The following is a 23,940-nucleotide window of genomic DNA, read 5'->3' on the forward strand; positions in this document are numbered from 1 at the left end:
GCCATTGCAGCCATTTGGGAAATGAACCAGCAGATGGAATATCTTTCTCTCCCTGTCTGTCCTTCTCTCTGTCAATCTACTTTTCCAATAAAAATAAATACATTTATAAAAAATTTTTTCAAAGCTCCCGTGAAGACATTTGCTGTGATACCATGGATTAAGTGACTGCTTGAGATATCCGTATCTTAAATTGGATGAGATTGTGTTCTGCCTCTGCTTACCATCAAGCTCCTGCTAGTGGGCCCCCAGGGAGGCAGCAGGTGATTGCTCAAGTATTTGGGTCTTTGATACCCACGTGGGAGACCTGGATGGTGTTCTTGCCTCCTGGGTTTAGAATGGCCAAACCTCAGCTATTATAAGCATTTGGGGAATGAATCCATGAATAGAAGCCATGCCTGTCTGTGTCATTCTGCCTTTCAGATAGATAAACAATCTTTTAAAAAAAAATCTATGTGAGAACAGAGAGGTTGAATTGAATGAATTCCCAATGTCTGGAATAGACATCCTGGATATCAGGATTATAGGCGAAGAAGCTGCCAGGGAGTAGGTGACAGTCCTGTTTGGGATTACCAAGCAGAGGCAGGGCTATGCCTGGTGCTGAGCAAGCATCGTAACCATGGAAAAGTGTGGGCTGACTGACGAAGCTTGGGATAATCTGGGAAATAGGAGGGTATTGCTGATAAATAACACTTGCACTTAGAACCATCCTTGTCCTAACGGTGCCACGGATAGAAACGATGTGCCAGTCCTCTCTCCCATACCTTGGCTTGCAGCAAGCTTACGTTTATCGTCCTTCCTTCCTCCAGTCCTCCTTCCCTCTCTTCTTTTCTTTCATATGCGTAGTTTGTAAAGGTTAGCATTACTTGGTATCCATTGAACACTCACCAAATGATTAAAAATTTGAAAATGTGACCAAGATTGAGAGAAGTTCAATACCATCACTGCGGCACAGTTGGTTAGGTGCTGGCTGCAGTACCTGCATCCCATAAGGACTCACAGTTGGTTAGGTGCTGGCTGCAGGACCTGCATCCCATAAGGACTCACAGTTGGTTAGGTGCTGGCTGCAGGACCTGCATCCCATAAGGACTCTGATTCATATCACAGATGATCCACTTCTTTTTTTTTTTTTTAAAGATTTATGTATTTATTGGAAAGTCAGATATACAGAGAGGAGGAGAGACAGAGAGGAAAATCTTCCATCCGATGGTTCACTTCCCAAGTGAGCGTAATGGCTGATGCTATGCCGATCCAAAGCCAGGAGCCAGGGTCTTCCTTCTGGGTCTCCCACACAGGTGCAGGGTCCCAAAACCTTGGGCCATCCTCAGTTGCTTTCCCAGGCCACAAGCAGGGAGTTGGATGGGAAGTGGAGCTGCCGAGATTAGAACCGGCACCCATATGGGATCCCGGCACATTCAAGGCGAGGACTTTAGCCGCTAGGCCATGCTGCCGGGCCCAGATGATCCACTTCTAATCCAGGCATCTACTAATGGCCTGGGGAAAGCAGCAAAAAATGGTTGCGTCCCTGGCCCCTGCCATCCTTGTGGGAAAGTCTGAAGAAGCTCCTGGATCCCAATTTGCCTGGCCCAGCCCTGGTCATTACAGCCATTTGGGAAATGAATCAGTGGTTGGAAAATTCTCTTCTTCTCCTTTTCTTTCTATAACTGACTTTCAAACAAATAAATAAATAAGTCTTTTTTTTTTTTAAAGATTTATTTTTATTATTTTCTCATTGGAAAGGCGGATATACAGAGAGGAGAGACAGAGAGGAAGATCTTCCGTCCGATGATTCACTCCCCAAGTGAGCGCAACGGGCCGATACTATGCCGATCCGAAGCCAGGAGCCTCTTCCGGGTCTCCCACGCGGGTGCAGGTTCCCAAAGCTTTGGGCCGTCCTCGACTGCTTTCCCGGGCCACAGGCAGGGAGCTGGAAGGGAAGCGGGGCTGCCGGGATTAGAACCGGCGCCCATATGGGATCCCGGGCGTGCTAGGCGAGGACCTTAACCACTTGCGCCACCGCGCCGGGCCCAGTCTTTTTTTTTTAATCATGAAAAATTCCCTGTAAAACATATATTAGGAGTCTTTAAAACATTTTTTTATTTGGTGTAAAAATTATTTTCAGTAGAGTGACAGGGAGAGAGAGTGAGAGATCTGTTCACTGGTTCACTCCTTGGTTGCCTGCAACAACCAGTGTCGGAACAGGCCAGACCTCAGAGCCAGGAAATCCATCCAGGTTTCTCATGTGGGTGGTAGGGTCCAACATTGGGGCACAGCATGGTAAACCTTTGACACAGCATTCATTATCACAGTGACTCTTTTGAGTCTCAGCAGATCCATTCTGATCCAGCTCCCTGCTGCTTTTCCTGGGTACATTAGAGCAGAAAGCTACAATTCCCTCCATGGTTGAAGTTCTGGTTCCAGTGGTTCAGTTGGAGTGATCCTTAAAGAAACCTCATGTGCAGTGATTCTAGACCTGATGCTTGTGTGTGCTTGTTGGTGACAGGGTCCGACTTGCCCACATCAGCTTACACACACACTGGTAGTGTCTCTAGCTCTATCTCTTATGTAATCCAATGGTTGCTACGGCCTCAGGCTGACCCTGCCTAGCATGTACTCAGCATTGATGTACACCAGCAGAAACTGCAGCCTAATCAGAGCGACCTCTAGTAACCTCCACCAGACCCATCCCCAGTCCTGGTTCCTGTGCTTGTCAGTATGTGCAGCAGACTGGTCTAGTCTGTCTCACATCCCATTCAGCTCTTGTACACATCAATGAGTGTTAAAGCCTAGCTCAACCCAGCCAACCCTGCTATCCAGCCCACACTCATGCCAGCGGGTGCCACTCTCTGTCTAGCCAGACCCATCACAGGCCTGGGTCTCATGCTCACTAGTGGGAGATTGCAGTTCATTACAGAGTTGCCCACTGTTTCCCTACTGGGCCCACTCCCAAGCCCGGATCTTGCACTCATCAGGTGGTTCTGCAGTATAGCTTGGCAGGACTTGCCCCCAGACCCACCACTTAACGAGCTGATGCTGTGGCAATGCCTAACCAACCTGCACTTACTCTGTCTGGCCCATGTGTGCGCCAGTAGGTGGCATCATTTATTCTAGCCTGGTTTTCTCTTTAACCCAGCTCACTTGCAAGCCAATGGGTGTTGTGGCCCTACCAGACCTGGTTTGCCCCTCGTTCCAGCTGTTGTGCTCACCAGTGGGGGCAGTGGCTCAGTAGGGCAGTCCCCCACAGTGTCCCCACCAGGCTTCCACCCACCTGCCCATGTCTCGTGTGCGGATGAGTGTTGCAGCCCAGTCTCACCTCGGCATTTGCCGGTGGCAGGTACTTAGTAACCTGGCCAGGCTTGATCTGCCCCTAGTCCCAGCTCATGCTGGTGGGTGCTGTAGCCTAACCCAGCCCAGCCTGAACCCCATGTGAACTGGCTGGTTTTGTGGCCAACCTGGCCTGGCCTGCACCCCATCCTGGTTCTCAGATCTACCAGTAGGTGTTATGAACTGGCCCAGCCTGTCCTGCACTCAGACCTGACTCACACGTATGCTGGCAAGTACTCCCAGGGGTATCTTAACTAGTATGCCAAAATCCTGTGCCTAGAGCCAGAAACTCAATCCAGGTCTCCCATGTTAGGAGATGCAATTATGTAAGCCACTGTTTGCTGCCCCTAAGGTCTGCATTAGCAGGAAGCTGGGGAGAGGAGCCAGGAGTCAAAGCTAGGTACTCTGCTATGGGATGTATTGTCTTTTGTTTTAAAGATTTATTTGGAGGCCTGGCATTGTAGCCTAGTGGTTAAAGTCCTCACCTAGCACATGCCAGGATCCCATATGGGCATCAGTTCTGGTCTTGACTGCTCCACCTCCCATCCAGCTTCCTACTTGTGTCCTGGGAAAGCAGTCAAGGACAGCCCAAAGCCTTGGAATCCTGCATCCAGGTGGGAGGCCTGGAGGAGGCTCCTGACTCTTGGCTTCAGATTGGCTTAGCTCTGACTGTTGTGACCACTTGGGGAGTGATTAATTGAATTAAAGATCTTCCTCTCTGTCTCTCCTCCTGTCTGTATATCTGCCTTTCCAATAACAATAACTAAGTATTTTTTTTAATTAGTTGATTTAGATTATGAGCAGAGACATGGAAGGAGAGATAGAAATGGCTAGAGAGAGGGAAAGATCTTCCATTCATTGGTTCACTCACCACATGTACATAGTAACCAGGACTGGGCCAGTTCGATTCAGGATCCCAGAACTGAACTCGGGTTTTCCTCATGGTTGGCAAGAACCCATAGGCTTGAGCCATCGCATGCTGCCATCCAGGGTGTGCACCACTAGGAATCTGCATGAGCAGTGGCCATGCACCTGGAACCACAGGCTCTCTGATACGTGTTGCAGTGTCCCGACTGGCATCCTAACCACTAGGCCAGGTGTGTTCTCTGAGATGCAGGGTTCTTAACTAGCAGGATAAATGCCTGCCCTCTCAAAGGTGTCTTTTGTTTTACCAAAAAAAAAAAATTTTTAAAGGAAAATCTACTTGGAGAATCTGTATGCTCAACAGAAGTTCAAACATGAATCTCTGTTCATTGCAACATTATTCACTATGGGCAAAAACTGCAGTGTGCTTTGCTGAAATAAGTCCATTCCATTAATTGATCCAGGAACTTCTAAAGTAAATTATGATTTATCTAAATATGTGTGATTATATGCTATGGTTTAATTTTTAATCTGAAGAATTTTTTATCTGGAAAGATAATACATGAAAGATATGTCAAATTGATTAGCCAGAGTGATACCAGTTTTATTAATGTGTTCACATATATGTAAGTGAAATTTGTGGATGGAAATACGCTAAAATGTTGTCATCTGTATTTTACATGTTTTTTTATATAAATCTTTTATTTCTTTTTATTGGAACGACAGATTCACAAAAGGAGAGTCAGAGAGGAAGAGTTCCCATCCATTGATTCACTGTGCAATGGCTACAACAGGCAGTGTTGGGCCAGACTGAAGCCAGGAGCTACAAGTTTCTTCTGGGTTTCTCCTGGGTCTGTCATGAGTGTTTTAGGGGCCCAACTGTTTCTGTCATCTTCCCTTTCTTTTTCCAGGCTATTCACAGGGAGCTAGCTCAGAAGGGGAGCAGCTGGGACTTGAACTGGCATCCATATGGAATGCTGGCATTGCAAGCAGCAGCTTTACCTACTATACCACAGTGCCAGACTACTTTTTGAGGTCTTTAAAAAAATTATTCATTGATTTTATTTGTTCAAAAGAGAAATCTCACTTCTGCTTGTTCACTTGCAAATTTTTATAGCAAGCCAAGGCTGGGCCAGGTCAGAACCGGGATCAAGGAGCTCAGTCCAGATCTCCCATACGCAGCTATGAGAGCCATTGCCTGCTGCATTATCAGGATGAAAACTGGGTGTGGAGCTGGCTCTCAAAGCCAGGCACTCAGATGTGGACGGGATCATCCCAAGTGGCGTCCAAACCGCCTTACCAGAAACTCTGCCTGGGTTTTTTTTGTTTTTTTTTTTTAAAGATTTATTTTTATTATTATTTTTTTTATTGGAAAGGCGGATATACAGAGAGGAGAGACAGAGAGGAAGATCTTCCGTCCGTTGATTCACTCCCCAAGTGAGTGCAACGGCCAGTGCTATGCCGGTCCAAAGCCAGGAGCCTCTTCTGGGTCTCCCACGCGGGTGCAGGGTCCCAAAGCTTTGGGCTGTTCTCGACTGCTTTCCCGGGCCACAGGCAGGGAGCTGGAAGGGAAGCGGGGCCACCGGGATAGAACCGGCACCCATATGGGATCCCGGGCGTGCAAGGCAAGGACCTTAACCACTGCGCCACCGCGCCGGGCCTGTTTTTTTTTTTTTTTTTTTTTTAAGATTTATTTATTTACTTGAAAGTCAGAGTGAGAGAGAGAGAAGCAGACAGAACTCTTCCATCTGCTGGTTCACTCCCTAAATGGCCACAATGACTGGAGCTGTTTAATCCAAAGCGAGGAACCAGGAGCTTCTTCTGGGTCTCCCGCATGAGTGTGGCATTCAAGGACTTAGGCCATCTTCCACTGCATTACCAGACACATGAACAAGGACCTGAATCAACACTGGAGTAGTCAGCACTGGCCCTGAGTCTATTATATTATTATTATTATTTTAAATATTTATTTATTTTTTAAAAAGATTTATTTATTTATTGGAAAGTCAGATATACAGACAGGAGGAGAGACAGAGAGGAAGATCTTCCGTCCAATGATTCACTCCCCAAGTGACCAGAATGGCCAGTGCTGCGCCAATCTGAAGCCGGGAACCAGGAACTTCTTCCAGGTATCCCACACGGGTGTAGGGTCCCAAGGCTTTGGGCCATCCTCAACTGCTTTTCCAGGCCACAAGCAGGGAGCTGGATGGGAAGTGGAGCTGCTGGGATTAGAACCGGCGCCCATATGGGATCCCGTGTGTTCAAGGCGAGGACCTTAACCACTGCACCATCGCGCCGGGCCCCCTTTATTTTTTATATTGGGAAGTTAAGTATACAGAGAGGGTGAGAGACAGAGAGGAAGATCTTCCGTCCGATGATTCACTCCCCAAGTGGCCGCAACGGCTGGGGCTGCATCGATCCGAAGCCAGGAGCCTGGAGTCTCCTCTGGTTCTGCCACACAGGTACAGGGTCTCAAGGATTTGGGCCATGCTCAACTGCTTTCCAGGCCACAAGCAGGGAGCTGGATGGGAAGCGGGGCTGCCAGCATTAGAATCGATGGCCATAAGGGATCCCAGGGCTTGCAAGGTGAGTAATTTAGCTGCTGTGCTACCGCATTGGGCCCCCAAATACTATTTTTTAAAATGTTCATTTCGGGGGCTAGCACTGTAGTATTAAAGGCTGAGTCTCCACCTGTAGCACTGGCATCCCTTATGGGCACTGGTTTGAGTCATAGCTGTTCCACTTCAGCTCCCTTCTTGTGGTCTGGGAAGGCAGTAGAGTCCTTGGGACTCTGCACCCACATGGAGGATCTAGAGCTGTTCCTGGCTTCAGATTGGCTCAGCTTTGACCATTGTGGCCACTTGGGGAGTGAACCAGGAGATGCAGGATCTCTTTCTCTTTGTTTCAAGTTGTGAAAAAAATCTTTAAGAAAAATATGTATTTCAGATAATTTGTATGCAGAAATCAGTTGAAAGAAATTGGGAAGGGATACTTTAATTTTTAGTGCCCTTAATCTGTTTTGGCTGCCTACAAAGACTAGCATATGCCACTTTTTCCCACATGGAGTTAGGAATCTGAATGCATAAAGCATCTTTAATAACAGTCAAGTGATGTTATAACAGGAAGTTTATTGTAATTAAAATACCGAATGGGATGGGCCCGGCGCGGTGGCGCAGTGGTTAAGGTCCTCGCCTTGCACGCCTGGGATCCCATATGGGCGCCGGTTCTATCCCGGCAGCCCCGCTTCCCTTCCAGCTCCCTGCTTGTGGCCTGGGAAAGCAGTCGAGGATGGTCCAAAGCTTTGGGACCCTGCACCCGCGTGGGAGACCCAGAAGAGGCTCCTGGCTTCGGATCGGCATAGCATCGGCCGTTGCAGCTCACTTGGGGAGTGAATCACTGGACGGAAGATCTTCCTCTCTGTCTCTCCTCTCTGTATATCTGACTTTCCAATAAAAAAATAATAAAAATAAATCTTTAAAAAAATACTGAATGGGTTTGCTCAAGGGTATAGTAAATGTCCTTTGCATCCTGGTACAAGAACATTGTCCAGAGGGGAGCCAGTGGGGTTAGCATAATCGACTCTACTCTTTGTTTCTAAGACAGCTGCTATCTCTTTTTTGTTATTGTTGTTAATGGAAAGACATCTGCTGAATCTTTATCTAAGCATGATATCATGTCACATTGGTCATGAAAACCGATACACCAGAGTCTCATCACAAAATTCTGATTTCCCTATGATGTTTCTCAGTTGTGCTGAGATATGAGCTCAGTTGCATTTGGTTTCTGTGGGGAAACTCGGCTGTGATCAGGAGTGTGTGCCTAAGATTCAGTGGTTACGGACAGTACAAAGGAGTACTCGTAAGGTGTGAGTTTAAGACGGAACCAGAGCACTGGTACATGTGGACAGGACCAATGAAAAGTTCATAGTCCCAGTCAGAGGTTTTACAACTTAATGACTTCTTCTAGTATTACCAAGTTTCACTAATCGTCAGAGTGGACTCAGCAGTATTTTGTCCCTATTTGTCCCTCTTGCTGAGGTACAGGCTGAATTGGTACTTCTTGTCTCCCTGTGCACAGGAAAATGATGGACTCTGGACAGATTGATTTTTACCAGCATGACAAAGTTTGCTCCAATACCTGCAGAAGCACCAAGTTTGATCTTCTGATCAGCAGTGCAAGAGCTCCAGTGCCAGGACAGCAGACAAGTGTGGTGCAGACACCCACCTCGGCTGATGGTAGGGGGTAGGAAACCACCTGAAAACCCACTGTGATTCTCAGCTGCACTTTCTCCCTTCGTTTCTCCTTTGTGTTTCTTAATCTCAAATCTTGGGAGCGTTGGTGGGCCTTGTAAGTAATCTCGGGTGGGATCCCATGCCTGTTCTGGAAACGGAGCTCTTCATTTTCTCCCAGATGACACTGACCACAGATCTCTTTCCTTCTTCCTCCCTTCCAGTGCCTTGGGAAGCATTGGAAAGATTGTTCAGTGGTTATAATGCTTACTCAGTAGTCTCACTTATGTACCACTTGACATATCAAAATTGAACTTAGTAGATTGCTTGCAAAATCCTTGGCTCTATTAGCGGTCAAGGTAGATAACAATGATAACTTCAGTCGTTGCTCTGAGGTTTCTCAAAGACAGTGCATCATTGGCTGGGTTACACTGTGGAGACCTTGCTAGAAGGATTGGAATGCTCTGCCTGGACCGACTCCAGATTACTAAGCTGAGGTCTGCTCACAGAGGAGATAGGATGGGCAGTATGGTCAGGAGCTTGGGACATGGCTCCCTACCATACAGGATAAGTGGATCCCTGTAGGAGATAATTATGAAGGCTTCAGTTAGTCTAGTTGGAAACTTAGCTCATTTGGGTAAAATGTGTTTTCATTGTTGCCATAAGAGTTAAGAATATGTCTGACAGAAAGTGTCAGAATCTGAAAGGGTAGGGAACAAGTGCTTTGGAAGTGACCTCTTAAGTTTTCTGTTGGTTAACCCTAATACTTGGTGAGTAACCACTGGGTAAGTAAAGCTGAGTCTCTTGGAGCCCAAGTCCCTCTCAGGAATGTTGTGGACAGACACTTAGCAGATTCAATTTTGAGGCACTCTTTCACTTGAAAAGTGAAAAATGTGAAATTATTTACTTTCTGTACTTGATTATCCATTCTGCTACTGCTTTGTGTGTTTGTTGGTTTCCTGGAGAGTGGAGGGTACCACACTTGTTTGGGTTGCTGTCTACATCACTGTCAGGTTTTCCTTACTTCTATTTGTTTTAGATCTTGGTAGCCAATTGATAGCAAAGGGTGTTTTTTCTGCCCTTATAAATCTGTTGAGTTTCTTACTTGATATTTCCTCAGCTTTCTCTTCATATGCTGATAAAATACAACTTCAGTGTTCTAGATGCTTAGTCTTAGATACATTTCTAGTAGAGCTCTTGGTAAAACACCATAGATTTTTCCTAAATTATTTTCAATCTTCCTCACTCTCAGTGTCTCGGCAGGCAGCCTGGCACTTGTACCTGCCTTCACTGTTGAAGTGAAGTAGCATGCCTGTCTTGGTGATGTTATCTTTCCCTTTCTATTCAGAGTAAGAACTCATTCCCCACTTCCACCCCAAAGGCAGGATTTCTTCAGAAAATCCTTACCTAGCAGTCAAGTTTTATTGCTGTGAGTGTGAGAGTAAAAGAGCTGTGACTTTAAATGGAATTCCCTGACCTCACCTCTAACGGACTGCTTCTAGGTAGCATCACACAGATTGCCATCTCAGAGGAGAGCATGGAAGAAGCAGGGCTGGAGTGGAACTCGGCCCTCACCGCTGCTGTTACCATGGCCACAGAGGAGGGTGTAAAGAAAGACTCAGAGGAAATTTCAGGTACTTTTCTATAGGGCTTAGATACTTGCAAGTTTTGTGACTCTTACTGCCATGACTGTGGCCACAAAAGACCTCTTGATTGTTTTCATCGTTTTCCCCATGTCAGTGAATGCTTACTATGGCCACAGACCTCTTGTTGTGATCCTTGCAGCAGCCATGCAGAATCACATTTTACACATAAAGAAATTAGGATTAAGGAAGGTTCTACAACTTACCTAAGACTAGTCACACAACCAGCTCCACTGTTTGGTTGCATCATTCATGCTTTTTTATTCAAGTTGCCTCTAACTTTTCTTAGCTACACCAGGCTTTGAAATGTTGGGAAAATTCGTAGCGTACAGTGTGAAAGGGTGGTGATGCATGATGATTCTCTTCGAGGGAATCATCCCTCTCAGATGAACCTTCATTATTAGCTTTCATTTATTAATTCATATTAAAACTTATTTAAACTTATTAGTTTAGTAAGTATTACTACCTATTTTTGGTTGATACTGTTGCTAGGTATTAGTTACTAGGTACACAGATAAAAATATAGTCACCGTCTTTAGCATGCGTATAGCCGCACCTATCCAACTGTTTTATTTTCTCAAGTGTAACATGAGGAGGAATATGTCTCTTGATATTTGACTTAATTTCTATGTTCTTTAACTTGTATAATTTTGAATATTAACTAATCTTAAATTATATTTGAGTTTAATTAAATAATAGTAAATATTTAATGTTTATTTAAAATTTAATTTGATCTCTTTATTGGAAGAAGATGCCTGTTCTTTGTAACTAGAAACAAATTGAGGCAATTAGGTATCCACGCAGGGAGGCAATTAGTGTTACATAAACTCCTTCCCCAGAAATGGCCAGCAAGAAAGCCTTTGGAACCGAACTGAGTTTGAGTTTCACATTGTAGAGGTGTGCCTGAACATCTGGGGGGCATTCCTTATTTACCTTGTCTTGTTCCTCCTATGCCAGAGGACACGTTGATGTTCTGGAAAGGAATAGCTGACGTGGGGCTGATGGAGGAGGTTGTCTGCAACATCCAGAAGGAAATCGAGGAGCTTCTCAGGGGAGTCCAGCAGCGGCTCGTCCAGACACCCTTCCAGGTCACAGGTGGGTGACAGATCTTGAAACAGTGCTCATTCATTGAGTGCAGGTAGGTCTTGTCACCCTGCAGCAGCCCTGAGGTGCAGGTGTTACTACCTCCGTTTTACAAATAAGGAAGTTAAGGCTCATTAACCTTAAGTCACGTGTCCAAGGTTCATAACTTGATATTGAACCCAAGTAGGCCATACTTTTTCCACAGGTAACTTTTGCCTTTATAAATGACTTTAGAAAGAATCTGTCATTTTTAGAAAGATTTATTATTTAAAGAGTGACGAAGAGAGAGAGAAAGAAAAAGAGAGAAATCTTCCAACCACTTGTTCACTCTCTCAAGATGGTGGCAACATCCAGATCTGTGCCGGACAAATTAGGAGTCCAGCCAGGCAGGTCTCCTACACGAATGGCAGGAACCACAGCAAGTACTTTAGCTGTTCCTGCTCCCTCCCCAGGTACACATTAGCACAACGCTGGAGTTGGAAGCAAGGCCGAGACTTGAGCCCAGGCACTTGGATGCAAAATGAGGGCATCCCAGGCAGTTGTGTTAAATGTCTGATCAATACTTATGAGGGGCATTTGTTTAAGTACCATAACTGCTGAATGGTCAGAGGTAAAGCCAAGTATTATGTGTGTCTGGGGTGGACACATGCCACCTCAATTAAGACCCTGACTAGCGCATCCTCATCCCATAGGTGTCTTTGGGTTAGATTCCCAGATGCAGTTTGTAGCCCATCTTCTTGCCCATGCGCACTTGGAGACAACAGGTGATGGCTCTACTGTCTATACTGGGGAACCAGGATGAAGTTATAGGCTGCTGTCTTGTGCCTGCCCTAGCCCTTGCTGTTGGAGGCATTTGGGGAATGAATAATAAGTTAAGTTAAAAAATCTTTAGGACCCATTGCGATGGCTCAGTGACTAAATCTTCATCTTGGAAATGCCACAATCCTGTAGAAGCAACGGTTCGTGTCCTGGCTGCTCCACTTCCTATCCAGCTCCTTGCTTATAGCCCAAAGCCTTGAGACCCTGCGCCCATGTGGGAGACCTGGAAGAAGCTCCTGGCTTCAGATCGGCTCAGTTTCAGTCATTGTAGCCACTTAGGGAGTAAACCAACAGATGGAAGATCTTTCTTTTTCTATTTCTCAGTAAATCTGCCTTTCCAATAAAAATAAATCTTTTTGAAATCTTTAAATATGTATTAGGGATATCTATTTGTTGTGAGAGATATTAGAGGGCCCTGATACAAGGCAAGGATTTAGCCACTAAGCTATTGTAACGGACCCTTATTTTCAATTTTTTTTTAAATAATCATTTTGGCTTGGCACCGTGGTCTAGCGGCTAAAGTCCTCGCCTTGAATGCGCTGGGATTCCATGTGGGCGCCGGTTCCATTCCCGATGGCCCTGCTTCCCATCTGGCTCCCTGCTTGTGGCCTGGGAAAGCAGTCAAGGATGGCCCAAAGCCTTGGGACCCTGCACCCACAGGGGAGCCCGGAAGAGCTCCTGGTTCTCAGCTTTGGATCGGTGCAGCACCAGCCATTGCGTTCACTTGAGGAGTGAATCATCAGACAGAAGATCTTCCTCTCTGTCTCTCCTCCTTTCTGTATATCTGACTTTGTAATAAAAATAAATAAAATATTTAATAAAAAAAAATAATCATTTATGTGAAAGAGAGAGAAAATGAGACAGAGAGATCTTCCATCTGTAGGTTCATTCCCCAGATGGTTACAGTAGCTGGAACTGAGCCATCCCAAAGCCAGGAGCCTGGAGCTTCTTCTGGGTCTCCTCCATGGATGTAGGGACTCTTACCACAGTGCTGTTCCCTTCATGTTTATTTGTATTTATTTGAAAGGCAAAGCAAGAGGCAGAAAGGTAAGAAAGAAGTAGAGAAAGAGAGCGAGGGGAAGGAAGGAAGGAAAGACTGAGAAGGATCTTCCATCTGCTGGCCCATCTCCAAATACCTGCAATAACCAGAGCTGGGCCAGGCTGAGGCCAGGAAGCAGGAGTTCACTCTGGCCTCCCATGTGGGTGGGAAGAATCCAGACTCTTGAGTCGTGTCTACTACCTCCCATGGTGTGCATTTGGAGGAAGCTGGATTGGAAGCAGCGAAATTCAAGACACTCCAGTATGGAATGTGGACATGCCAAGGAGCAGCTAAACCTGCTTAACCACAGAACTGGGTAGGATGATTATTGAAAGGGAGTGTAAGTAAACAGGTCCTAGTTAAGGAAGTAATGACCGCAAATACAACTTTGAAGGCATTTTGTATAGGGCAGAGCGGAGATAATATTGTTAGTATAATCAATGCAATACTGCATGTCTGTCCCCAGGTTTGGTGCTTAAGATGATATATCTAGTCTTCATATTCATTCTATACAGTAACATTAGTTTCAGATGAGAAAACTTGATACTGAAATGAGTTATCCATATTATATAGACAGGAAATAGCAAAGCCAGTTCAAACTTATTTTCTTTCTTTTTTAAAATAAGCCTGGGGTGGGGATGCCCAGCACGGTGGCCTAGCAGCTTAAGTCATCATATTGAACGTGCCAGGATCCTATATGGATGGCAGTTCTAATCCTGGCAGCCCCACATTCCATCCAGCTCCCTGCTTGTGGCCAGGGAAAGCAGTGGAGGATGGCCCAAAGCCTTAGGACCCTGTACCCGTGTGGGAGACCTGGAGGAAGTTCCTGGCTTCTGGTTTCAGATTGATGCAGCACTGGCCATTGCGGTCCACCTGGGGAGTGAATCAACGGACAAAGATCTTCTCTGTCTCTCTTCCTCTCTGTATATCTGACTTTGCAATAAAAGTAAATAAACCTTTAAAAAAATAAAATAAGATTACAGGGGCTGGCACGATGGCTTAATGAGCTAATCTTCTGCTTTGGGTGCCAGCATCCCATATGGGTCCTGGCTCATGTCGAGGCTGCTCCACTTCCCTCCAGCTCCCATGCTGTGAGTGCAATGGAGAAAGGCTTAAGTCCTTGGGCTCCTACACCTTTGTGAAAGACCCAGAAGAGGCTCCTGGCTCCTGGATTTAGACTGGCCCAGCTCTGGCTGTTGCAACCATTTGGGGAGTGAACTAGCAAATGGAAGATCTCTCTCTTTCTCTCCCTTTTTGTAACTCTGACTTTAAATAAAGTAAATCTTAAAGAAAAAAAAAAGATTATGGCGGTGTGGTTTCTTTTTATAATTTATTTATTTAAAAGCAAGAGAAAAGACAGATTTTTCATCTGCTGGTTGATTCCTCCAGTGCCTGCGTAGTGAAGGCTGACTCCCAGAGCATGCATTTGCAGAAAGCTAAAATTGAAAGCAGAGCCAGTATTTGAATCCAGGATGCAGGTTTCCCAAGTGACCCTTTAACTGTCATGCCAAATACTTTAAACTGTGACTGTATTTTATACGCAAAAGTTGGAGCCTAGGGCCTGTTGTGATGGCTCAATTGGCTAATTCTCCCCCTGCAAGCCCTGGGATCCCATGTGGGCACCGGTTCATGTCCCAGCTTCTGCACTTCCCTTCCAGCTCTCCGCCTATGACCTGAGAAAGCATCAGAGGATGGCCCAAGGCCTTGGGACCCTACACCCACGTGGGAGTCCTGGAAGAAGTTCCTGGCTCCTGGTTTCAGTCAACTCAGCTCTAGCTGTTGTGGCCATTTAGGGAGTAAACCAGGAGATGGAAGATCTTTCTTTCTGTCTTTCCTTCTCACTGGAAATCTGCCTTTCCAATAAAAATAAATAAATCTTAAAAAAAAAGTAGTCAGAACCTATATCCAGTTGTAATGTCCCTCCCCCTGGTTTTGTATGTATGTGCTAAAGTAAATATAGAACAAATCAAAGTTCTGCATGTGATAAATCTTTGTGAAAATTTTATTAAGATGCAATCTTGGGGTCCCAGAATCGCTGAATGATTTTATGTTTACTAACAGCACAAAAGACAGTTTTAATACTACATGTGTGTCTTTTATTTTCCATAGATGCTGCTGTTCTCAACAATGTAGCACATACCTTTGGCTTAATGGACACAGTCAAGAAGGTTTTGGACAACAGAAGGAACCAAGTCGAGCAAGGGGAGGAGCAGTTTCTCTTCACTCTGACAGGTGTGTGTAACTCACCTTCTTACGTAAGGTGTGGGAACACTCTTGCATCTTGTCATTTCCTTGTTGACTTTTACTGGAATTGACCTTTTAAAAAAAAACTCACCTGGTATCCGATTTTGTTGTTTTTTTTTATTTAATCAGATAGCCCCAAGAGAGGAGGAATGATGGGAAACAAAGGAGGATTGTCTACTAATTGCTTCGTGGAATGTCTGCATCTTTTTAACATTTTATTCCTACTTCTTTTGATAGATATAAATTTAGTACCTTCTCCATTATTTGTGGTAATCAGAAATCATAGCATATGGGAAATGTAATTCCTTTTTTAGTAAATATTTTATGTTAGTCTCCAGAATAGATGTTAGAAATATAGTATTGATTAAGATACCCTCTGTCTCTTCAAGGTATTCAAGAAAATTAAGAGAAAGCTAGTATAGAAACAGGTACACATAGTAGTTAAGTTTTGTGACAGGTGTGTAGTGGGTAGATGGAAGAGCAAAGGGCGAAACTTCTCGGGGCAGTAAGCCAGGTATAAGCTGTAAAACGAGGCAGAAGTTTGCATTAGCAGTCTTTGAATAATGTCAAATGAATTATAGTTACTTGTGAAGCCAAGAGGAAAGTTTATTTGACAAGAAAAGGATGATTTGGATTATTTTAAACTTGTTTGATTTTTTTTTATGATTGATTATGGTTTTATTTACTTGAAAGGCATATAGACAGGGATCTCCTATAATTCCCAAATGCCTACAACAGCCTCAACTGAGTCAGATGAAAGGAGCTGAGAATTCCACCTGGGTTTGCCGCATGGGTGGCAAGGACCACCTGTATTTCCAAGGGCGCACATTAATTGGAAGATGGAATCGGAAGTGGAGGCAGGATGCAAACCCAGGGACTCTGACTTGGGCTGAGGAACTCAGTTCAAGTCTCCCCCATATGTGGCAAGGATGCCAGTACATGAAGGGTCACCTGTTGTTATTTTCAGGAGTATACATTAGTGGGAAGCTGAGGCCAGAAACAGAGCTGAGATGTGAACCCAAGCTCTCTGATGTGGACTGTAGGTTCCCCAAGCAGTATCTTAACTAACCATTTGACCAGACAGCCACCTTTGGATTACGTTTTGTTGATGAGGGACAGAGGTGAGAGGAACTGTTAGATTCAATTATGGTAGAAATACAGCTTCAGACTGACTCTGGGAGTATACGTTTGAGACAGCAGTTAAGTCATCACTTGGGACACCTGCCTTCTATATCTTTAGTGCCTGGTTTGCGGTCTGGCTCCTCCACTTCCTAATCCAGCTCCTGCTGATGTGCATTCTGGGAGGTAACAGATAGTGGCCCTTGCCCCCAAGTGGGTGACCCAGATTGAGTTCTGGGATCCTGAATTTACACTGGTCCAGCCCTGTTTGTGGGCATTTGAGCGAGGAAGCAGAGTATGGAGGATCTCTTTTTATCTATATCTCCTCCCTCTCTTTCAAATACAATGAAAATAAATTTAAAAAATTGAACAAAAAGGATTCTGAACTTTTGCTCTGCCTATAGGTATGGAGCAAAGAATGATTCTTGGAGAGATTTTTAAATCATCCAGACTAGTACTTTATTTTAAAATCAAAAGTGAGTTGTCTGGGATATAGAAATAAAACCAGAATGAGACTCTAAGGACTTGACTCCAAGTTTATTCTTGCCAAGATTCTAATTCCCTCCTTAAGAGTCTATCTTCTTCCCCTAGACTTGGAACGCCAGTTGGAAGAGCAGAAGAAACAAGCTCGGGATCATCGGCTGAAATCCCAGTCAGTTCAGAATGTGGTTTTGATGCCCGTGAGCACCCCTAAACCCCCCAAGCGGCCCCGGCTGCAGCGGCCTGCCTCAACCACCGTCCTCAGCCCCTCTCCTCCTGTTCAGCAGCCTCAATTCACGGTCCTCTCACCTATCACCATCACGCCAGTGGGCCAGTCATTTTCCATGGGCAATATTCCAGTGGCCACTCTCAGCCAGGGCTCCAGTCCTGTGACTGTCCACACGCTGCCTTCTGGCCCTCAGCTCTTCCGTTATGCCACCGTGGTTTCCTCCGCCAAGAGTAACTCACCCGACACAGTGACCATCCACCCTTCCTCTAGCTTGGCACTGCTGAGCTCTACCACTATGCAGGATGGGAGCCCCCTGGGCAACATGACAACCATGGTGAGCCCCGTGGAGCTGGTGGCCATGGAGTCTGGCCTGACCTCAGCAATCCAGGCTGTTGAAAGCACTTCCGAGGACGGGCAGACCATCATTGAGATTGACCCAGCCCCCGACCCGGAGGCCGATGGTACTGAGGGCAAAGCAGTCATCTTGGAGACCGAGCTGAGGACTGAGGAGAAAGTTGTGGCTGAGATGGAAGAACACCAGCATCAAGTTCACAATGTGGAGATTGTGGTCTTGGAGGATTGACTGGGGAACTGGGGGCCAGCAGATAGGTTTTGGTTTGAAATTTTAATTATTTGTTTATTTTTATCATTGTCCCATTCATTTCCAAATAGGTGCCTCCTTATTTTTGTTGTTGTTGTTTAAAACAAACTGTCATTGTCCTAACTGAAAATGTTGGGTTTCTTCCACCCCTCACTGAAAAATGGACACCACAAACAACCTTCCAGAAGTTGAGAGTAGGTCACTCTGTGTCCTAATACTAAGAATTATTTCTTTCAGAGGAGCTGGCAAGATAACTAGGAACTCTTCCAGGCCAGTCAGTGTGAGCATGTGGTTTTATTCTTTTAAAGATGTGTTGACCAAACTCTGGATCACAGATCTGGCACTGGAAAGCCACCTGCTCACGTGTGGATGCAGAAGGGCACTTTTATTTTGTATCCTGGAAGGGGCCCAAAGGCCAGTGCAGAACTCTGAAAGCAAAAGGAAGTGGAACTCTGCATGGAGGGGAAGGTGGCGTGCCAGCAGCCGCTTAAAAGTGGAAGTGCTTTGATGAAGATGGGGCAAGGATGGTTTCTTTCTCCCAGAGGTGCAACTGGTGTCCTTGAGGTCTCTGAGGATATCAGGGCTGTGATTTTGAGAGGATGCCAGTGAGGAGTGGAAGGGCCCATCTCCAGAGATCAAGTGAGGCGTTGGCCTGTGGCTGTGCAGAAACAGCCACCGAGGGATGCCACGGCTGTACTTTGGTCTTCATGGTGATAGCCACCTTGCCCCTCACTTTGTTAAAGCACTTATCATCCTGAACTAGCATCAGTACAGTCACTGGCCAGCTGTGATGTGGTGCAGCTGGCTCTGGCTCTTGGACTGGGACTGAGACTGCCGGGGTTGCAAATCCAAGGCTAGGAGCAGACTTCGTATGCAGATCAGCTGCCATGTTTGCTGGGGCCTTTATGGTGATGATTCTTTGGCTTTGGAACCAAAAGCAGCCACTCATTTGGTGCTTCCTCTCATTCTCCCCACCGTCCTTGGACTCCTAACAGCATCTGTCTCCTGGATCCCACACTCTTCAGCTTTTTGGCTGGTTCGGAGAACAGTGACAGGTGCCCGCCTGCTGCCTTCCCCTTTTAGAGTCATTTGTACCGCAGATGTTTCTATGAGATGTAGAGCTCATAAAAAACGTAGGCTTGGCAGGGAGGCCTCAACACTCCCAGCCTTTGCTGAGGCACCCGCTAGCTGTCTCCTCCTGAGCGAGCTGGACTCCCTGGGAAAGAAGCATTATCCGCAGCATTATACTATAGGAAGCATCCCAGGAATGTCAATAATAATGTCCTTGGGGGGCTTTTCTTATTTTGTTTTCTTTTTAATGTTGTTTGTATATTTAGAGTTGGGCCATTTTCCATGCTGTGATTCCTTCTCTCTTGACCCTTTTCAACATTGGGGCAAGAGTGGACCGGATTTTTATTTCTTTGGTTGTATTGTTTACCGCTTTAGGAAGAGTATAGGGAAACTGCAAATGATTTAAAGGAAAAATAGGTCATAAAAGAAAGCACACACTTTAGAAGTGGGAGGGTTTTTGTTTTTTAATTAAAGGAAAAACTTTGAACTGGTTTCTTTCTTTCTTTCTTTCGTTTTTAAAGAGGACACTCACCTGAAGCCATGTTTGTTGGTAGCAGATGTTGGAAACCCTGTCGAAATAATTGGAAATTGCATTCTGCCATGTAGCCACAGAAGTCCTCCAATCTGGGACTGCTGTTAAAAGTCTTAAGAAGTAAAATTTCTGAACCTTATATACTTGTGGGTTTTAGCTTTAAAATTGCTGTTTTACTTTTCTTTTCCAGATGTGTAATGGATTTATCAGCCTGTTTAAAATGAACCTTTGGCCCTTTACATATCTTTCGTGATAGAAGTGGCTTAAGATTGACTTTTTATTTGAGAGGCACAGTTAGAGAGAAAGAGAGAGAGGTAGTTCAATTTCCAGAAGGCTGAAATGGCTGAAACTGAGCCGATCTAAAGCTGGGAGCCAGGAGCTTCTGGGTGTCCCCTGTGGGCACAGGGTCCCACTACTTTCCCAGGTGCACAGGCAACAGCTTTAATGGCTACAATGCAGCATCAGCCCCTAGGGGAAAAAAATTTCTAAGGCAAATTATTACTTAAACCTAGAAAGGCACATCTCATTTCTCAGGTGTTTTTTAGGGGCACCGTTCTTTATGCCAGAGGTAAGAGGGTCCCTACAGATCACTCCTGTGCTGACTTGGATTCCTGTTCTCACTCCCTCAGAGCAGCTAATAATAGAATATTTTAAAGTGGTCTAACCATGATGTTTCTGAAGCTAAGAGATCTCAAGACTGAGCCTGTTGACTTTTACTTTCTGAATTTTCCAGCCGGTAAGACACTACAGGAGTTTTTGTCATCTTCCTGGGCTGACAATAGTGTGCTGTTGTTGCCGTGGCACCTGTGCTTGAGTGTAGGTTCCCTTACAGCCCTGGTCTACTTGGTTTCAGATGGATGAGACACAGACAAGGCATTGGTATGTGCTTATACATTTGCAATGGATCATTCTATAGACTAACTTGAAAGTGATTTTTTTTTCTGTTCCATCATTAAATAAGTATTTCTGAGTATCATCTGTGTGCCAGGCTCTGCATTCAACACTGGCCATACAGAAATGAAGTTGCAATCCCTGCACTCAAGGAGCTCATATATTCCAGATGTCTGGAGCAAAAAACTAGATTTTAATACAATTTGTTTCCTTTGTAATCCTATGTATTATATATTATGCATTGAAAAATATTCTGAGAATTGGTTCATAGGTTCAGCAGACTGAAAAAAGACAGAAAAAGGCTAAGCTGTTCTCTAGTGAGCTCCTGCAAGAGTCATCAACAGGAGTCAGTCCAGTGACAGGGCTGCTGGCTGGGAGAATAGTGAGTCTGCAAATATGGAAGTTGTTTTAGAAAAGATGTGTGCCTAAAAAGATTCAGGAGATACCATTTTTTGATGAGTTTTAACTACCTGGGCTTATTTTAATTGTTTTAAAGATTTATTTTTATTGTAAAGGCAGATTTTACAGAGAGAAGGAAAGACAGAAAGATCTTCCATCCGCTGGTTCACTCCCCAAATGGCCAGAGCTGAGCCAATTCAAAGCCAAGAGCCAGGAGTTTCCTCTAGGTCTCCCATGTGGGAGCAGGTTTTTTTTTTTTTAATTATTATTATTACATTACATTATGTGACACAGTTTTATAGGCACTGGGATTCCCTCATCCCCTCCCCAAAACCCGCCCCCCCCCCCCATGGTGGATTCTTCCACCTTGTTGTATTACCACAGTTCAAATTCAGTTGAGGTTCTTTCCTTGCAAGCATCTGCAAAGCATAGAGTCCTGCATCTTATTGTTCAGATAAGTTCAACAGTTTCTTGGGGAGACCGTCTCTGGTCTGAAGGTAGAGCCAACAGAGTATCATGCCAATCAATTAACATGACATCAGTAACAATTTATAACATAATGGAATTAGTTGACATGGTATTATATAACCAGCATATTAAAAGAGAGAGAAAAAAAAAAAGAGTGCAAGTTCTGAACCACATCCTGTGACTTCTACATTGACATTTCAATTATTAGTTTATATACAACTGGGTTCTATACACCTTAAAATGGCTATAGATTACTATTCAGCTGTCTCATGTCTATTTTAATTTTAGTATTTAGCAGTTTATAGCGTTGAAGCATGATTTTGCAGAACCTGGCTGTTTTTTGGATAGTCTAACTCTAACTCTATAACTCTAACAAGACATATGTCAACAGTTTAGGTGAACAGTTTTAGGAGGCGTGTGCAGAGAAATCTTAAATACCCTAGTGAGGAGTAACTAATCTTTGTGTCCCATCCAGTGAGTTATAAGTGCATCCCCACTGCCCGTTTCCTGTTTCTAAGCTTTCCTTGCTGTTCTCTATCTATTCTAGTTTTTTGTTGTTATTTATTTGTTTATTTGTTAGTTTGTTTTGGGGGGTTTCTGGAGCGATCCTGATGGTCATTACGAGAGAGGGTGGGGACTCAAAGTCGGCACCAGGCAAGAACCAGAGAAAGCTCCTCTCCCTAGTCCCAAAGGAAGTTTACTGTTTTGTTTCTGCAGACCGCTCAGTGCTCCTGGTTGTCGTTCCAATGACCTTGGATCCTGCAAAGCAGGATATGGGCTTCTTCCATCCCATATGGGAGATCCAAATGGAGGTGGGTGACCTCAGAGTTCTCGGCCTCCGAAGGCACTCCAATTCCCCGTGGTCTCCTTGGCAGTTGGGATGTAGTCCTCAGAGCTCGTACTGATAGTCCTTGGTGAGGATCTAGGAGTCTTCAGGGTTGGGATACAAGCCTCCTCCTGTCTGCCTGCTCCACTCTGGGGTTCCCCCCGCCCCCGGGAGCAGGGTTTTAAGGCTTTGTACTGTTCTATACTGCTTTCCAAGGCCATAAATAAGGATATGGATGGGAAGTGGAATATCCGGGACTCAAGCCGGCACCCAGATGGGATCCTGGTGCTTGAAGGTAGAGAATTAGCCAATTGAACCATTGTACCAGGCCCCAAATATCTGGGCGTTTGCTGCTTCAGCCTGCAAAGCCAGGCTGTCTCAAAAACGTGCCCCACTGCAGAAGTCTGAAACATATGCGGACTTTACATTGTCATCAGATGTGACTCAGAGTGGAATCCAGTGCAGGTCTAGAGGCTGGCTAATGCGGGGGAAATGCCCCAAACCTTCCAGCCACGCGGTTTCCACAAAAAGCCTGTCATCTGTGCACCTGCCTGGTCTGTGCCTGTGGAGTGTTCTCTTCCCCAGCTTGATTGTTGGCTCCTGTCCTCCTCTTGCCCCTCCCAAAAATAGCCACCAGTAATGCTAAAGTACAAAATGGACCATAGTCAAGAGTATTTAAGATTCAAAACTATTTTTTCCCTAGCTTTGGGAAGTGTCAGTTCACATACTTTGAAAATTAGTGGTTCTTATATCCTTTATTGGTGATATTTTATCCAAGTTCATTGGCGATACTAAAGGTAAATCTATGTATGATAGGGAATATTGATTATGAGAAGGTAGAAATCAAGCAGAGAGCATGGAATTCCTAGTTAGCTGAGTTACAAGTGATCCAGATTCTAGTACTACCAAGGAAACAGAAAGGACAAAGAAAAGGTTGGGTTCTGAAAAGTGTGAGGCTGGACTCCCTTGGGTGCTCACCTGAGGAAATAATCATTGAGGTGGAGTCAGGCACTGGCCTAACTCCTGCATTTGCAGTACTTTCCTAATACGGCTCACCGCTACCTCTCTCCCACATAGCACAGTTCCTCTCTGAGAGAGATTTACACTCACTTCCTGACTAAATGATTTTGGTGCCATAGGACTCCTTCCTCATCACGATTATGTGACATTTCTGTTATATTTTGTGAGCCTCTGAGCCTAATGTGGACCCTACCCTAGGCTGTGAAACTGCCCCCTGGCTCGACGCTTGGGCTGTGGTTTCCAGTTCTGCATCACTATGAATTGGGATTGCTTGAAATACAGCACAGGTTTACATGGAATATGTTAGGTTCTCAGAGAAACAATCCACAGAGTAAGTAATTAGGTGTGTGAAGGATGATTGGTGATGGTAATTGGCTCACCTTACCCGGAGTGAAAACTGATGACAGGTCATCTTCCAGGCTCTGATATGGCTCAGTTCATGGCTTAGCGCCTCGGAACTAGGGAAGCTGAGGCTGAGTGGCAGCCAGTGGGTACTGGTGTAAATCCCGCAAGACTGGCAGCTGGCACACATGATAAGAGTTGAGCATTTCTAAGCTCTCTGCACAAGAGGTCAATTTGCCTTCAGTATTTAGTCTCTCCAGAGGCTCAGCCAGTTGATGGTGCCATGTACCTCAGGGCTAAGTCTTCCCCCTTGATCCACTCAATGCTCACATGGGAATCTCCTTTGGAAACATTCTCCTAGGTACCACGACCAATGCAGCATGACCAGACATGCAACTGAGAAAATAAGAAATGAGACAGACACAAGATAAAGACTATGAAAATGTCCAAGCCCTCTTCTCTGAGGAAGTCGACCTACAAGGCTCACTGCCTCAATCTTTTATTAAACTGATTGTGGAACCAAGTTACAGCAGTTGATGTGGCACAAATGTTGATAACCATGTCACATATTGATGTTAACCAGCTTGTGCTTGATGATTAGAAAGCAATAGTGTGACCCAAGTACAGGAGTCAGTGTATGGCTATCTCAAGGATATCTTTAAAAAATTTCTTTATCGGAAATGTAGGTTTATAGAGAGAAGGAGAGAGATCTTCCATCCA

At 45.0% G+C, this 23,940-nt stretch overlaps 1 protein-coding gene across 5 annotated transcripts in view; it reads left to right on the forward strand.

The window, feature by feature from the left end:
• GMEB1 (glucocorticoid modulatory element binding protein 1) overlaps positions 1–19,413 on the forward strand; it is a 38,725-nt gene extending 19,312 nt beyond the window's left edge. For all 5 annotated transcript variants that reach the window (XM_040974053.1, XM_040974050.1, XM_040974054.1 and 2 more), the window contains 5 exons: positions 8,263–8,420; positions 9,917–10,048; positions 11,015–11,152; positions 15,108–15,230; positions 16,953–19,413. In XM_040974053.1, coding sequence (XP_040829987.1) covers positions 8,263–8,420; positions 9,917–10,048; positions 11,015–11,152; positions 15,108–15,230; positions 16,953–17,653 — 1,252 coding nt within the window. In that variant the 3' untranslated portion in view covers positions 17,654–19,413. The remainder of the gene's footprint in view (positions 1–8,262; positions 8,421–9,916; positions 10,049–11,014; positions 11,153–15,107; positions 15,231–16,952) is intronic.
• Positions 19,414–23,940: the final 4,527 nt, after the last annotated feature.

This window comes from Ochotona curzoniae, unplaced genomic scaffold, assembly GCF_017591425.1.
Source record: "Ochotona curzoniae isolate NIBS_2020 unplaced genomic scaffold, NIBS_Ocur_1.0 contig_2404, whole genome shotgun sequence".
NCBI classification, from domain to species: Eukaryota; Metazoa; Chordata; class Mammalia; order Lagomorpha; family Ochotonidae; genus Ochotona; species Ochotona curzoniae.